This window comes from Dermacentor silvarum, chromosome 1 (genome assembly GCF_013339745.2).
Source record: "Dermacentor silvarum isolate Dsil-2018 chromosome 1, BIME_Dsil_1.4, whole genome shotgun sequence".
NCBI classification, from domain to species: Eukaryota; Metazoa; Arthropoda; class Arachnida; order Ixodida; family Ixodidae; genus Dermacentor; species Dermacentor silvarum.
In genome coordinates this window covers 367,882,201-367,897,100 of record NC_051154.1, presented here as the reverse complement: position 1 = coordinate 367,897,100, position 14,900 = coordinate 367,882,201, and the positions used below count along the sequence as shown (strand labels likewise).

Here is a 14,900-nt window from a genome sequence, read left to right as displayed (position 1 = left end):
CGGACGCGACCAAAAGTGCAGCTGCAGTGATGGCATTCGTTTGCCCCGCCAGCTTGACATCCAATGTGCATGTGTGGCTTTTGTCTCAAGAGACACACAGCTTCCATGTAGATCGGTCTGTCCCTTACTTCTTTGCTGATTTCGTTCATGTGATCTGTACCGATGATAGATTTATTCACGATTTATTCACGATTAAAGCATTAGTTGATCAATTGCAAGGTTAACTGACCACTTGTCCAGATAAAATTTCTGCATTTGGCTGGTCGCCTTCAAGCGCTCTAAAGCACTCTCGTGGCTGCATGTGTTACATTCGGCTAGCCGAAATTGAGTACAGTAGACTTCCATTAATTTGATATTTCGGTTAACTTGATCCCGACCAAAGATTCCGACCGGCACCCAAGCAATTCTATCGGCCCAACAGTTTGTTACTTCGATCCTAAAATTGGAGTTCACCAGATAACACAAAGTTAACCAGTCCACATGCATGCGCTTGACCCATATGATGACCCCAATAACGACCACATTAGTGGCAGCGTCTGTCTCAGCGTGGCTTATGGGACAATGAATGCATTGAGCAGAGATCATCTCACGACAAAAACGACTATTTTTCACCTCAGGATGCTTTTTCAAGCAATCACACTAACTCGCAACATCCGATTATAGTATTCGTTATGGCTTCGCCCCGAGAGAGAAACCTATTTTTGACGGAGATTTGGTCACATGGCCACTGCCGCCTCTGTTGACTCACCATCTGCCACAGTAGCAGTCACGCATGTGCGATGGTGAGGGGCACACATGAGGGCAAGTGGGCACAACAGTGCAGCAATTGCACAGACTGCTGTTCCGAGAAGAAAGATAGCCTTTTTTTCTTTTGAAACCTTGGTAATGTAAAGTATTGTTTGCCTACAAGCAACTTCTAAAAGGGTGAGAAGAGAAAGGCCCTAAAAGAAGGAGGGCAGAAAGAACAGCAATAGTATAAAAACAAACAGGACACAGAGAGAGAGAACACAACCTGGTCTTCTTGGTTTCACTTTATATCTGCTCACAACAAACAACACATTATATTTACCTGGAGAGACTATGTCTTTTATGAACACTGCAAAGAAGCACACAATGCATTTTCAGCAAAAAAAAGCAGGGATGCGCGTATACTCGAATATCACAAAACCAAATAATTTGATTTGTGAATCAAATATCCACTATTTGATTTTTTGAATGTTCATTATATTCAATGTAGAGCCCCTGCACTGTGCCACGTGCACTCCAGAACCCCTCAGCTAGCAACTTTCTTGTTGCTAGCTATCAGCTGTGTCAGCTATCACCACGTCAGCTGGGGTGGCCCAGGTGACAAGTGAAATGTTTGCTTGAGCGGCATCAAGCACAAGGGGCTCCTGCTGGTTAGGCCTAGCCAGCGAGGAGGCCGGGCTGTTGGGTGGCATGCCGTTGCAGAAAGCTTGCCCTTGACAGCAGACGAATGCAGGTTGGTCTGGCGTGACATCACGTGCGCAGGTAGCACTGACGGCAGCGCGTGCAAAGTGGAGCTTCACGGGCATAAGCCGGCAACTACCGTGAACAAGTATAGAATAAATTTGCATGTACGCATACAGGTACAAATGGCGAAGCTTGCGTGTGGACGTTTCAAACTTATGAATTTGCGGTACACGTAACTGAAAGCGTCGCAAAGCCAAGGTTGCGCGTGCAGTAACTGCACTTCGTGACGGGCGAATGCGTCATGCACTCACAGCCTCGACTAATTTTTGAGCAGTTCTGAAGCTGTAAAACAAGAAATTGATTTTAGCATTGAAATTCGTTTTTCTGGCCAGCTTGATAATTGACATTCATGCAACTCCGTTCAGGTCCGAAAAAAAAGGAACAGTCGGTGACTCCATTTACTTTCTGCACACAAACTGAAGAGCTTAAGAACGGCTATGCGCGCAGACCGTGCACATCCGGTGCAGCTGGAGCAAAAGCCTTCTCTGTTGCCTAAGCAACCCCCGCATGCTCGCTGAGCCAGCACACTGCTGCTGCGTTTTTTGTTTTTCCTCTGTTCCTTGTTTGTTCGCTCACTCTGCACGTCTTCCTCCTTCGTGACGCCCTCATTAATCTCTCCTCGGCCGCCGCACCTCGTTGAAAAGTGTGCTCCCTGGCTTGTCTGAGGGATTTTCTGAAAATCCGCATTAAAACCTGTGTTTCGTCTCGCACAGCTGCACTTTAAGTGGTATGCATATACAGGGAGTTCTATGGGAAGACAAATGGGAGTCATAAAAGACAGCATTATATCTGGTCCGGCATTACAATAAGCAGTTACATTATAAGCGGTCCGAGCTGTAGTTGTAGGGGAATGCCATCAAAAATGCCAAATGAGACTCACTGGGTCTTCAGGCACAGAGCATTCGTCTGTTTCTGTGTCTTCCTGCGAACATCAGAGAGAAAAGGAGACAGTGAGGAGAGAAATAGAGAAGCTACAGGACATGCACACAGGGGATAAGTGCTCGCAACAGAAAAACATACTGCCCAACTTTCCTTATATAAAAGCAAGCCAATTTAACCCTTTGCGGTCACATGCATTTACCCAACTTGCGGTCATACTGGTACGGAGCCATTTCGCACATCTAGACGTCAATCAGGAAAAGTGCTCAGGTAAACAAACTCTTGTCAAGTGATTTATTTGAGAAAATTTATTGATTCTGGAGGTTCTCAACAGTGCTGTGTGGTGGCGCTCAAAGCACTCTCGTGTGTGGAGGCCAGGATTTCCACTGCAGGTCTGTAGGGTTCTTCATTGTTGCTTTCTTCTAAAATGCTCTATTCCAAGGACGTTTGCTGACCATCTGAAGATTAAACATATTCTTCCATGGTGCTAAAACTGCCTTCCGAATCACAGAACCCATGTGAATTTTGTCTGCAAAACAATTCTGTCAGCACTTTATGCCACAAATCGTGGTAAAATCCCTTCAAGCATAGAGGAAGAAAAAAAAAGGGCTGCTTTTTTCTGGAGACATAGCAAAGTACAGTTATTAGTTGGAAAAGATCGCAAAAGGTAGTGCTACGAACCCATAAAACCAGCAACCAGATGTGGGTCAGATTTACGTAATGCAAAGCACTGCACAAATCGTTGAGGCATAAGAAGGCCCAAGACACACATGGTCGTCATTGTGACTTCAGCAAGTGTAACGATTCTCACTGTAACTAAATGGTGTTAAACACTGTTCAATACAGTCGAGTCCACTTATAACAATATTCAAGTGCCATGAAAATTTCATTGTTATAACCGATAATTGGGATAGCAGAGCTGTTGTGAGATAACTACAGTCAAACCCAGAAATATCGAACTCGAAGGGGATCACGAATTAATTCAATGTAATAAAAATTCGATATAAAAAAATACAGGCCCTGAGACCTTAACTGTGGTGGACGATGACCTACCAATCAGTCATCAATGAAATTGAAGACGCTGACCTTGATCTTATCGAGGCTGTTCAGGTGCGACAGCCCGGTTCCTTCCTTGTCGCTGCAACAACGGCGAATCAAGCTGAACGCTGCCGCCACTTCAGCGGCGGAGTATGAGCATGTAGCCGCCCCACGTCCAGACGATCTTCATCGCCACTCAAGCTGTCAGCTTGGGTCCCTGCGACTGCAGCTACAATTTCTTTATCAGTGAGGCTCGCAATAGCCTGAACATTGCTGTCGACGTTCACAAAATAGTCAGCAGACACTTTGGCTGGAACAGCAGCAGGGAAAAGGGACGACAACTTGCGAAACGCGTCATCTATGCACTCGTCACCTTCACAGGTTTCGGAAAGTTCCGCCATCAGGAAGCCTGTCTTCTGGAAGCAGTTGGCCACGGTATCCGGCTTCACGCCTCTCCAAGCGTCCTTCATCATTTGAATGGCCCCCAGCAGGTCAACCTTAAGCTTGGTGCCCCATGCGGAGGTTCACCGAAAGCCTATCAATGAGTTGCCTCCTGTAACCGACCTTGAACGACTTAATGATGCCCTAGGTCAAGCGGCTGCATCTTCGCTGTCGTTTTCGCTGGCGGAAGCTTGAGCTCAATGTTTTCGAACTCGCAGGTGGTGTAATGGGCTGAGCAGTTATCGACGAGAAGGCAAGCGTGACACCCCGTCTTGTCCAGTTCACCATCCTACGCTTGCAGCCATTCTGTAAACAGTTGACGCGTCATCCACGTCTTCTTATTGAAGGCGAAGTGGACGGGGAGCTGTTTACAGTTTTTGAAGCAGCGCGGTGCCCTTGCTTTGCCAATCAGAAAGCGCTGGAGCTTTCGAGAGCCATCCATGTTAGCTGTGAGCAGAACGCTCACGCACTTTGCTCATCTTGCCCCTGTCTTGCTGGGCAGCATCTGCCAAAACAACCCGGTCTCATCGGCGTTGAATATTTCCACGGGAGAAAACTTTGTGCGAATTTCTGGCCACTCCTTCGAAATCCACTGCTGGATATCCTGGCTGTTGACAGCTCCGCTTTCGCCAGAAATGATTTTGTCAACTATCTTATGGCGTTTCTTAAACCTGTGCAGCCACTTTTTGTTGTTGGCTGTCAAAGTTGTCTTCATCGAGTGCAGGGGCAAACCATTTGGCCTTAGCCATTACCATTGGGCCATCCACCAGAATGTTCATGCCCGGACCTCTAAAAACCATGCTCTCCTTTTCAATTTTTTCGTGGGCAGGAGCGTGCACACGACAAGCTCTTAATGTTCGTTGCTTCGCCGCTTTTGACTTTATGTCCGCCTTGTTTTTTAACAAGGTGCTTAGAATGCTCCGAGGAATCGCAAAGTCGTCTGCCACTGTCGAACTTTTCTCGGCCGCCTCAATGTGCGGAATGGCTTTCAGATTTGTCGCAAAGTCCAGGTCCTTGCACGTCTTGACGCTGCTAGTGCTTGTTGCGGCCATTGCTTCCCCGTCAACCCACCGCGATCCAGTCACACATGTCGTGAGACGCGTACACGACGCATGTAGAACTTGAAAATTTGAGCAGTCCGCTGCGCCTTCGCACACCAACACCATGCACAACGCGCACGCAAAACAACAATGCGCACGAAACACAAGAATGCGCACAAAACACAAGAATGAACAGCCTCCGCCAACAAAGCGCTCGTGATGGCCACCTCCGAGGGTGACAACGACATACAAAAGGCGCGAGCTGTTGTTGGCTGAGCAAAACTCGCGAAAAAGCAACGACAACAAGAAAAAAAAAAGGAGGAGACCGCCGGCGCCTTCGTTCCTGTACTCTTACCTTTTCTGAGCCGATCACTATGGTTATATGGGGAAGAATGAGAGAGAGAGAAAAGAAAAGAAAATGCTGTTCCGCAAGTCTGAGAACATGCGCAGCGGGAGTACAGTCCGAGCCTCCATCGCTGTCGCATTTTCCGAGCATTTCGGGTTTCGGCGGAGGCATGGTGCCGCGAAGCTCACGGGTGCAGCGAGTGCCGAGCTCGCACGGCATTCAATATATGCAATGGCGGGTAAAAATACCGTTCAATATAAACATACGAATTTCTATACTTTTACACAAAATTTTCAAGGGGATAATTTACGACTTTGATACAGACAATAATTCAATGTATCCATGTTCGATATATCCATGTTCGACTGTATAATAACAGGGAGGCCAGTGCTCCTCCTCAACACCTTCCCCCATCCGGCTGCTGTTAGTGTTAGCTCCTTAAAACAACTGTAACTCTGCTTCCTACGCACTCCCATCGCGTGTAACAAGCCATGGCTGTAGGCGTTCAAGAATGGCACTGCTATAACAACAGCAAAGAGGGGTCATGGATGGCAAGTGACAAGCGAGCTCCGGCAAGGCATCGTTTTGGTGGCCCCAAAAGGGGCCTTGTAAAAAATATGAGGTTTCCACGGCTGCCTCTCAGCTTGAGAAATCCTGAAGAAACGCTGGGGTGAAATTGCCACAAGCATTTCGCCACGTACTTCTTGCTGGCTTGCACGAGAAAACCCCATGTCCGTCAGCCTTTCTTGCTTTACGTGAAGCTTGCCGACATCCTTCTCCATGGCATCCAGGTACTCCACGTAGTGCAGCAGAAAGTCCCTCGCGACAACGAAGTTCTGGAGGGCCTGAATCAACTACAGGGCCCCCTGCGAGGACAACGTTGAGGCAGCCTGCCTTACTGTGTCATCGCTGCCATCGTCACTGTCCGATTCAAGCACGCTCGCGACGATCGCCTCATCGGCGAGAAGTTCTGATGTTACTAATACGTCGTCTACATGCAGAAACTTTTCCGAGTTGTGAAGGATCCTCATCGACTGCGGACCAAAGTTCTGCCATCACTTTGTCGGGGGGAATTTCACAGGCTTTGTCTAAGACACTCCTGCCTCGGACAAAGCACGCTCACCTAAAGCAGTTCCGCACCATAGAAGTGCCAACTTCAGACCATGCACCAAATATAAACTGCAAGGCCAAAAGCAGATTACTTTTCATGTCTGGTTGCTCCCTCCTTCTTTTCCGTGCGGCCATGTCCATCAACAAGACTATCTTGCTCAGGATGTGGCGACGATACATCACCTTAAAATTGGCGATCATGCCGGCGTCCATGGATTGCAAGCCTGCCATCGTGTTCGAATGCAGGAAAAAAACTTCCATATTTGAGAGCTTGGGCATGGAGCGGTGGGCAATACAATCATCCAGGACGAGCACCACCTTCCTCTTCGATCGCTTGATGTGCTGATCAAACTCCAACAGCCACTCGCGAAAAGTTCTCGCGTCATCCATGCCTTGAGATTGTTACGGTAGCATACTGGTATCCTGGCAGCACCGCGGAGGCAGCGGGGATTTTTTTACTTACCAATGACAAATGCGGGGCACTTGTCACTCCTGTCCATGTTGGTGCAAAAAAAACTGTGAGGCGCAGCTTGCTGTTTTTGCCGCACGTGTCTCCTTTCAGTGCATGCGTCTTGAAGGGCAACATCTGGGAAAACAGCCCCGTTTCAACGCTATTGTATATGTGGGCGTCAACGTAGTTGTCAAGGATGCGGGGCAGCGTTTCTTGCTCCCACTTCTCTTTTGCCTCCACATCAAGCGAAGCTCCCTCACCGGTGACGGCTTTGTAGACAACGCTGTGCCTCTCTGAAGCGCTGTATCCAGCCGCCACCTGGCTGGAAGTCCACATTGTTAATCAGCAGGGCAAACTGCTCTGCCTATGTGGCCAGAATCGGCCCGGTGATAGGCAAGTTCAGGGCACGGCCACCAATACACAACTCGTAGAGGGCCTCCTCCACCTCCTTATAGGCACCTTGTCAAACGCGTTTGCGGCCACTGTCAAGCGAGCACTTTTCTTTGTCGAACTTCTCAATGAGGCGGATGATCGTTGACACCACCGGTTGCGATAGTGCGTACTTCTTAACGAAGTCACACACTTTCTTACCCTCTTTGTAGTCCTTCACAATACTGCACTTCGCCTCCCAATCGATAGCCATGCACTTTCTTTTCACCAGCAACGTCTTCCGATTATCAGCGGGCGGATCAGCCCTCTTCCATTTCAGCAGCGATTCAAACGAGACGGAGAAACCACGTGGCCAGGAATGACTTCGACACAATCAACTAACACAAAGAACCAAATGCATTGGAAAACTGCGCATAATGAGGGGCGAGCGAGCAGATCAGCGCCGTCGGCATGTTGGCGAGGTCCATTCGTGTTTCGGAGGGGTGGAAGGGCGGCAGGAGAGAGGTGCGTGAGGCTGGCGATGCGAAGACTGGAAAACTGGTTCTATTGTATGAGCGCACGGCGGGGAGGGTGCAGCGGCTGGAATTTCTTTTTTTTTCTAGGATTTCGGATTCCACTACCTTTTGGCACAATCACTCAGGAGCCAGACTTCCTTGTTATAACCGATAATGAGGCATGGGGGCATTGTAGTAAGCTGGTTATTTTACCATAGAAAACATACAAAAATGGACAGTGCAGCAGCTTTTCATTGTCATAACCGATATATTGGTAAAACTGGTATTGTTATAAGTGGGTTCGACTGTATAAGGGATAATTCAATGTAAAAGAGGTTCGAGATAGTCAGGTTGGACAGTAGACTTGTCAATGGTGATGAAAGGGTTAGCAATCATCAGGGATTCGGAATAAGCTAATGCTCCCACCGAGGTGTTGTCGTACGATGGGATATAACTGCACGTGAATGTGTCGACAAACTCCGGTGTGAGGTCGTCCCTCTTGGGTAGGCAGCGCCACTTGCGACAGCGCACGCACTGCGCCCAGAACGGCAGGACCTGGTCGGCCATGAAGAGGCGAAGCGAGGCCTTCAAGCGGGCATTGCGTGACCAGTGCTCCCGCCAACCCGAGTACTCCACGTAACCAGGCTTGGTGCTGAGGGACAGAGGAGAACGACAACAATGAGGCAGTGACATCTGGTGCCAGCCCCTTGGGAGTGCCACTACTAAAATTACTAGGGGAAAATCTGGTGCTGGTGTTGACACATGCCACTGGTACAGCACTTCATCTGGCATGGGAATGATCGTTAGCACATGAATCTAAGCATCGTCCTTGCTTAAAGAGGACTGATGCCAGGCCAAAACGTGCCATGACATTTCGATGGAAATGAAAAGGCCATGATTTATAGAGATAGAATCAAGCATCAAGAATTATGAATAATGTTCCATATTTTCTGCATTACATCTGTAGGGCTGGACACTCGACCTAAGCCTTCCATTGCAATAATAATAATAATAAAAGAGGTACATCATATAATGGTTGTCGATATCTTTAAACTTAGCATTGTCCTCTCAAGTTTGCCGCGTGGCAACGATTGGCTTCAATCAGTCTTTAACTTCTACCATCATAAGTGAAGCATCATGATACACAGGTTTACCCTATTGCAAAAACCAGCATCTTCCAGTGCCTTCCAGTGTGAAACCAGCGCGTTTTTTGGCACTGGGGACACTGGCACACGCTGGGAGTCACTGGGAGTCACTGCGACACTGGTAAGCTCGCTGGATAAATGCTGGGTCACACTGGACGAGACGCTGGTTTCACTGCTATGACGCTGGGGTGTAGTGGTGTGCGCTGTACACACGCTGGTTGTCGCTGGAGTTCGCTGGCTCGTACTGGAGACTGCGCTGGTTTCGTTTGTGCCACACTGCCGGAGTATAGACGCTGTGGAATATTAAATGCTGGATACAATTTCGTGGGCATCTACTGTCTAAAAAACAGATCCTGTCCTAAGCAGCGCTATAATTTGGGATCATAAATGTCTGTTTCGTGTCGGCGGTGTTGCAGCTTGGAATAAAGGTGCGTGAGCTAGCCCATGCATACGCGACACTTCGGATCCCTTTCGCTTTGTACATTTTCCTTTTGACTGTGCGGATAGCTGTATTCGTGAACGAAATTAAGCAAATGCAGATTACGCCTCGTTTTCTAGTAGTTTGTACGCAAGCGATGACTGCGAGTTGTCGCAGTGTTGTACAGTCGACACGAAACCCAGCAGCCGTTCAGACACGTTCGAACGGACCTCAGGAAGCCTGCCGCTGATTGATATTATTGCACCGACAACAAAGCTGTGGCGATTCATGCGCTTACATTTTCCCTGGTGTAGCAAAAAGAATAGTTAAAAGGTTCTGAAGCTCAAATACAAACATTTTCTCATTCGCCAGGTAACCAAACCGAGATCATCTGCTTCCCCCGAAGGCTAGGCCTACCGTACTTGCCGAGTCCGTCTACACTCTATCGGGCCGTCTAGGCTGAGAAATCAACAAGTCTAACGAGGATAAATCACTCTGTAGTTCAGCTTTCCCATCGGTGTTTTTAAACAGGCCATTCTTTTGTGTCTACAGTGTCAGCACAACAAGCAATGAGAGCCGATATGAAGCGTTATAAACATACCTATGTGTGCTGTTGCTGAAGGCTGCCAGCCGCATTAACCGACCGCTTCTCTGCCGGAGATATGTGGCTAAACATACGTGTCGATTGAAAATCATTGTCGAGCTATGGAAATGTTGCATTACCTTTGCGTGAAGAACAAGAAACGTCTGTCAAAATCGGCAGTAACAGCCCGTACAACATCCCGGGTCGGCGGTTCATCTAAGGCTTTTTTCGTAATTAATATACCAATCGCAAAAGCAAATCAGTGTTGCAGCACTTCCAGGTATACTATGCAATACGGACAACAACTTTTCCGTTTTGATAGAGGCGTAAGTTTTAGTTGAAGGCGATATCGCATCTACCATGCCTGTGCGAGACGTCTGTGTAAAGCTGCTACTGTGTCTGCGCGTTGACATGGCAAAATATGAATTGGCAAATATGAGTCAGCATGGCCTAGTGGTAAGATACTGGGATTGGGATCTGCAGGTCGTTGGTTCGAATCCTAGGGGCTAATTTTGCTGTTACTTTTTTTTTCTTTCTTTATTGCCTTACAGCGCTCTCTGTTCCTTTTCGTATTTGAAAAAATATATAAGGTAGCCAGGCACCACGTATTTCTCACTCTAGAGCTGCATTTAGCACCAGTACCCCGCGCCCAGCGCCTCGCAGTATGCCACGCCTTGCCAGCGTCCCAGTATCCAGCGCGTGACACTGGGCCCATAATCAGGCATGGCACTGGGCACTGGATACTGGGTTTTGCAATAGGGTAATCTATTGCTGGTATCGCCGCAGTTGCCATTCTAGAGCACAGCCAGAAGAAACGCATGCAGCACTCTTAATTGTTTTTCATAAGCAAAGTCACTGTACATGACATCAGCAGATATTACTCTCTGTAAAAATGTCATGGTAATGTTGAAGATGTAAGATCCAGTATTTCGAGACCAACTTTATCAAATAACAATATCTTACAAGTGTGTCCCAATTTTCATTCTCGCTAAGCATGGTCTTTCTAAGTGTAAGAAACGCGTGTTAGAGATTTTATAACTTTAGAAATATGAGTTAGTACTCCTCCTGTTCAATTACTAAAGCATTTCGTATTTGCAACTGCATCTATTGCCTCATGTGAGCTCCTGGTCAGGAGTGGCCGACACTAGCCACCACCTGAACCTTTGTTGTTCACACATGGCACGGAAGTGCTTGTCACATGGCCACCTACCCTTCTCCTTTATTTAGACTTCGGGCTCATTCACACCGGCAACTGTCAAAGGTCATGTGATCAAGCTGGTTGCAAATGGTTAAGAAATGACTGTTTTGGTTCAGTCGAATGCTGCTAGATTTTTTTCAGTAGAGCGACTGCAGCGAGAATGTTGCTCAACAAATTAGCGGTGAGGAGCATAACGTCTGCATACATTGCTGCTTATCTTTACGCGGCGATGGCGGTGCAAGGTGACATGAGAGGCACCATTCACCAGACATTTCGGTGTGGAGATGGGCAGGTCGTAGTAGCCCATGCAAACAGCAGTCGCCACAAGTTGCTCCTTTGTGGCCAGTCACAGTTGGTCTTGACACCTTTGTAAACCACCAGTGTGGATGCACCCATCAGCAGTAAGCAACCAAGTTATCTAAGACACTGACATTTGTGAACCTGAATTCACGAACAATTAGTTTGCCCTTCAGTTAACTCACCAATGCCTTATAACTAAAAGAAAATCAAAGGGGCTAGCACACTCAAGTGTTGTTACCTGCGATAATAGTAGTCGAAGCACTCGTTGCAGAAATGTTCACCCGATGAGAGATGGTACCATCGGGAAGTGTAGCCGTCACCACAGCACCTGCATGTAACAAGTTTTTTTTTTAATTACTGTTTTTGAAATAAATGGATTAAAGAAATATTGACAAGAATTTTTCTTTTTGTGAAGCATTCTTTTTCTTTATAGTGAAGCATTTTTCTCTGAGTCAAGCCAGTTTTCTGTATCTCGCAGTCTATGTTCAGCGAGCAGAGCTCTGGCGCATTCCGTCTATCTGCTAGGGGAAGGAGGAGCGCACTGAGGCACCGTAGACCAACCTTAGACAGAACAGACAATTATCGCCATCTACAGTCAAGGATGGGAAGTAGCTGAGGCTCCGCGCAAAGTGCGTGAGAAGTTTCGCTCTAGCAGCACTGCCTTCCCGTGTCGTTTTTTGTCATCACAGTACTAATTACAGTATGACACCTCAATTCGTTGTTGGGACAATTAATCGTGTCCTATTTCAATGTGAACAGTTTGAAATTGGTGCAAAAGAGAGCAGGTTCAGGCATGAATTATAGCAAAATTAAATTCTGGAGCTTTTAAATGCCAAAACCAGGACATGATTATGAAACAGGCTTTAGTGGGAGAGGCTAGCATAACTTTGACCACTTGCGATGGTTCACGATTGTTTTTGCATTTCACCCCCATCAAAATGCAGCTGCAGTGGCCAGGACTTGAACCGGCGACTTCATGCTTAGCACCGCAACACCGTCGCCACTGAGCCACCACAGCAAGTGAATAGCACTTTTTAAGAAATTTCATGCAAGCCGTAAACTAATGATAATATTTATCAGCTTTAGGGGATCTACCAAATACAATATACAGAAATGTTGTCTATTTTTGATGCATTTTCTGTGCCATGCACAGCAAGGTACAAAAAATTCATTTAGCTTTATGTTTTCCCTTGTACATCTTGGAAATTATGTTGATTGTACCTTGCCGTGCATAAATTTAAGGACACCATTGCCTTAACAATTTGTGCTGTAAACTTAAACATTGGGTAATCTTTGTTTAATTACCGAAAATTGTTTCTACATAATATTGTTTCGTATGCACATTACTGCCGCTAGTGTGCGGGGTCAAGGACCCTGTTTCAGTCAGGCACGTATTGCTTTTTGACCCTGCATCCAAATGAATACTTGATTGTAATTTAAAAAAAATAGGTTTGCATTCCAATGTAACAGGTTTCCTGCGAATCAATCCGGTGGTTGTCTTAGGCTCTGCATTTCACATTTACCTGAAAGGAGATCTTGCTCTTGACTACGAGATACTTTGGCTACGTAAATTGATAATAAACGAGTAAAATATATTATTGAAGTAACCTTGGCAAAGCTGCAAGGCTCTTAATTGCCAAATTTTCTTAGTAACAGCTTATAAATAGCACCTAAGCAAGTGACAGGTGAATCAAGTGGTTAGCAGATGACCGTGATGCGAATTCCAGCACGTCGCCTTTGAGTTGGTCAATGTGCCACGAGTGCTGGCTATTCTCAGAGACCCTGCTGAGGAGCTGTGCTGACTCTTAACGTGCTGGGTGGCGTGTCATTTATGGCAAATGGTAATGGCCGTGTATCTTCAAGTTTCGGTGTCACAAACGTTCAATTTTGCTAGCTTTTTTGAGACGCATGCATACTTCGAGCTTAAAACTTTGAGCAAAGACTGTTCTATATTTACCCTACGTGAAACTAGACTTATTACGAGACCCAAGTATTGTTTCAGATAACCTTTAGGAGAATCAAGTCAGGGGGGCTTGCCTCTTAGAGGTGCGGGCAAAGCAGCTGGGCCGGGTCTCCTGGCAGCTCGTTGTCTCACACTTGTGCACCATCGTGTGGCTTTCGCCGGCTGGCTGCCTGCTCAACAGCCGACGCTTGGCCACCCGCAGAGAGGCTCGTGGCGGCGGCAATGCTTCACCATTGTTCTTGATGCATGCACGCTTGGGCATTTTGCTGGCACTTTGTGCCCTCCTGCAAAGAAAATTATCGATTATTGGCCATTCACCCCACAAAAAAAGAAAAAAAAGGGGGGGAACGCATCCTTTGGGGATGATTATCAAGATTAATGCGATTAGCATTCAAGTTGTGGTTCAGATGTAATTTGGTGATGGGAAATTCACTATTATTAGAGATTTTAATGATTATGCTCATGTTATACAGTTATGGAGAGCAAGTTATCTGTTTGGGCACGTACCCGGCGACCCATGTCTGCCTAGCAAGACAGCAGCCAGCAAATACCGAGTGGCCTGTGCTAGTAGACAACTTGGGTCACTGGGAAGCGTAGCATGAAGACACTACCTAACTAGCTAGCTACACTCCATCCCACAAGTTATTCACAGCTCTGTGGAAGCTACTGGACTCTTTAGCCAATAGGAAGGCCGAATGCTTAGCTTCTATAGTCTACCTCACAACTTGCATTTCAACAAACCAGCACCGAAATTAAAAGTGGGGGCACAGACAACAATGTGGGCTTGGTGTGAACTGAGGTTGAGGCTTTGCAAGAAATTACAGAATGAGAAAGGGAAGGTTGTCATCATCTGGGCAACTGTTGCTGGCTCATTAAGATATAACTAAGGTAATGCACAATGCAAAGGTAACACATCACATAGCTTAAGAGACTGCGCACAATAATGTCTATTCATGTGAACAAGCTGCTTTTCTGTAGGCCCGCACAAATAAACCATGTGACAAAGTTGCGAGCTGTACTTCTGACTTCCAGATGACACGACTTGATGTAACTCCTCCCTGCTTAACATCTGCAAACCAAGATTACCAAAGCCTGACACAACACTCCTCTAACAACACTGCTAGAAATTTGGCAACCATAATAGGGCAATCAGCCTTCTGCACGAGAGCTTGTGCTACCTGCCATCTGGCGGAAAACAATGCACTGCACGACCATCAGAATGGTAGTGCACAAATACATTTTTCTCTCGCACTTATTGCGGCGGGACAGTAAATGATGATGCATGCGAATGCCAAAAAATAGGGTTTCAATGTACCAGGCTCATACAATGATGTGCTCATCTTTGTCCGAACGTGTGTGTCACCTTATGCTGGATTTGTTAACATGCTTTGCACATGCACTCTTTCCATTGAGATGAAACTGATTTTAGGTAAGATTACACTCAGAAGCCAATCCAATTTAAGAAACAAGAGGTGTCACTTATTCGCACTTGCCACTCATGCTAACACCAGTAAAACCAAACTGTTAGTATTGCACTACTAACAGCATCTACTCTCAAAGGCCGCAATGAAACAGCAATGACTCTTCTGTCATAAACATTAAAATATGTGGCC

General features: G+C 46.7%; 2 protein-coding genes across 2 annotated transcripts in view; both read right to left on the bottom strand.

Moving 5' to 3' along the window:
• LOC119445343 (lysine-specific histone demethylase 1B) overlaps window positions 1-4,901 on the bottom strand; it is an 85,310-nt gene extending 80,409 nt beyond the window's left edge. Inside the window, exons 1-3 of the mRNA XM_049663023.1 lie at window positions 4,602-4,901; window positions 3,582-3,911; window positions 2,372-2,413 (exon numbers count right to left, since the gene is read on the bottom strand). Coding sequence (XP_049518980.1) covers window positions 2,372-2,413; window positions 3,582-3,911; window positions 4,602-4,901 — 672 coding nt within the window. The remainder of the gene's footprint in view (window positions 1-2,371; window positions 2,414-3,581; window positions 3,912-4,601) is intronic.
• Window positions 4,902-7,052: 2,151 nt separating this feature from the next.
• On the bottom strand, window positions 7,053-12,574 carry LOC125943581 (lysine-specific histone demethylase 1B-like). Its single transcript, XM_049663017.1, has 4 exons — window positions 12,546-12,574; window positions 11,563-11,652; window positions 8,107-8,332; window positions 7,053-7,160 (listed from the first exon to the last, which is right to left on the bottom strand). Exons 1-4 carry the CDS (start codon window positions 12,572-12,574, stop codon window positions 7,053-7,055), a joined length of 453 nt encoding a protein of 150 aa, XP_049518974.1.
• Window positions 12,575-14,900: the final 2,326 nt, after the last annotated feature.

Excerpts from the sequence above, each read along its gene's own strand:
- LOC125943581 (XM_049663017.1), bottom strand. The coding sequence starts at position 12,574 with ATGGTGTCCTTAAATTTATGCACGGCAAG. Across the intron at positions 11,653-12,545 it reads TTAAATTTATGCACGGCAAG|GTGCTGTGGTGACGGCTACA; the intron begins GTACAATCAACA and ends TGTTACATGCAG. Across the intron at positions 7,161-8,106 it reads CATCGTACGACAACACCTCG|GCAGAGCAGTTTGCCCTGCT; the intron begins GTGGGAGCATTA and ends CTGGCCACATAG.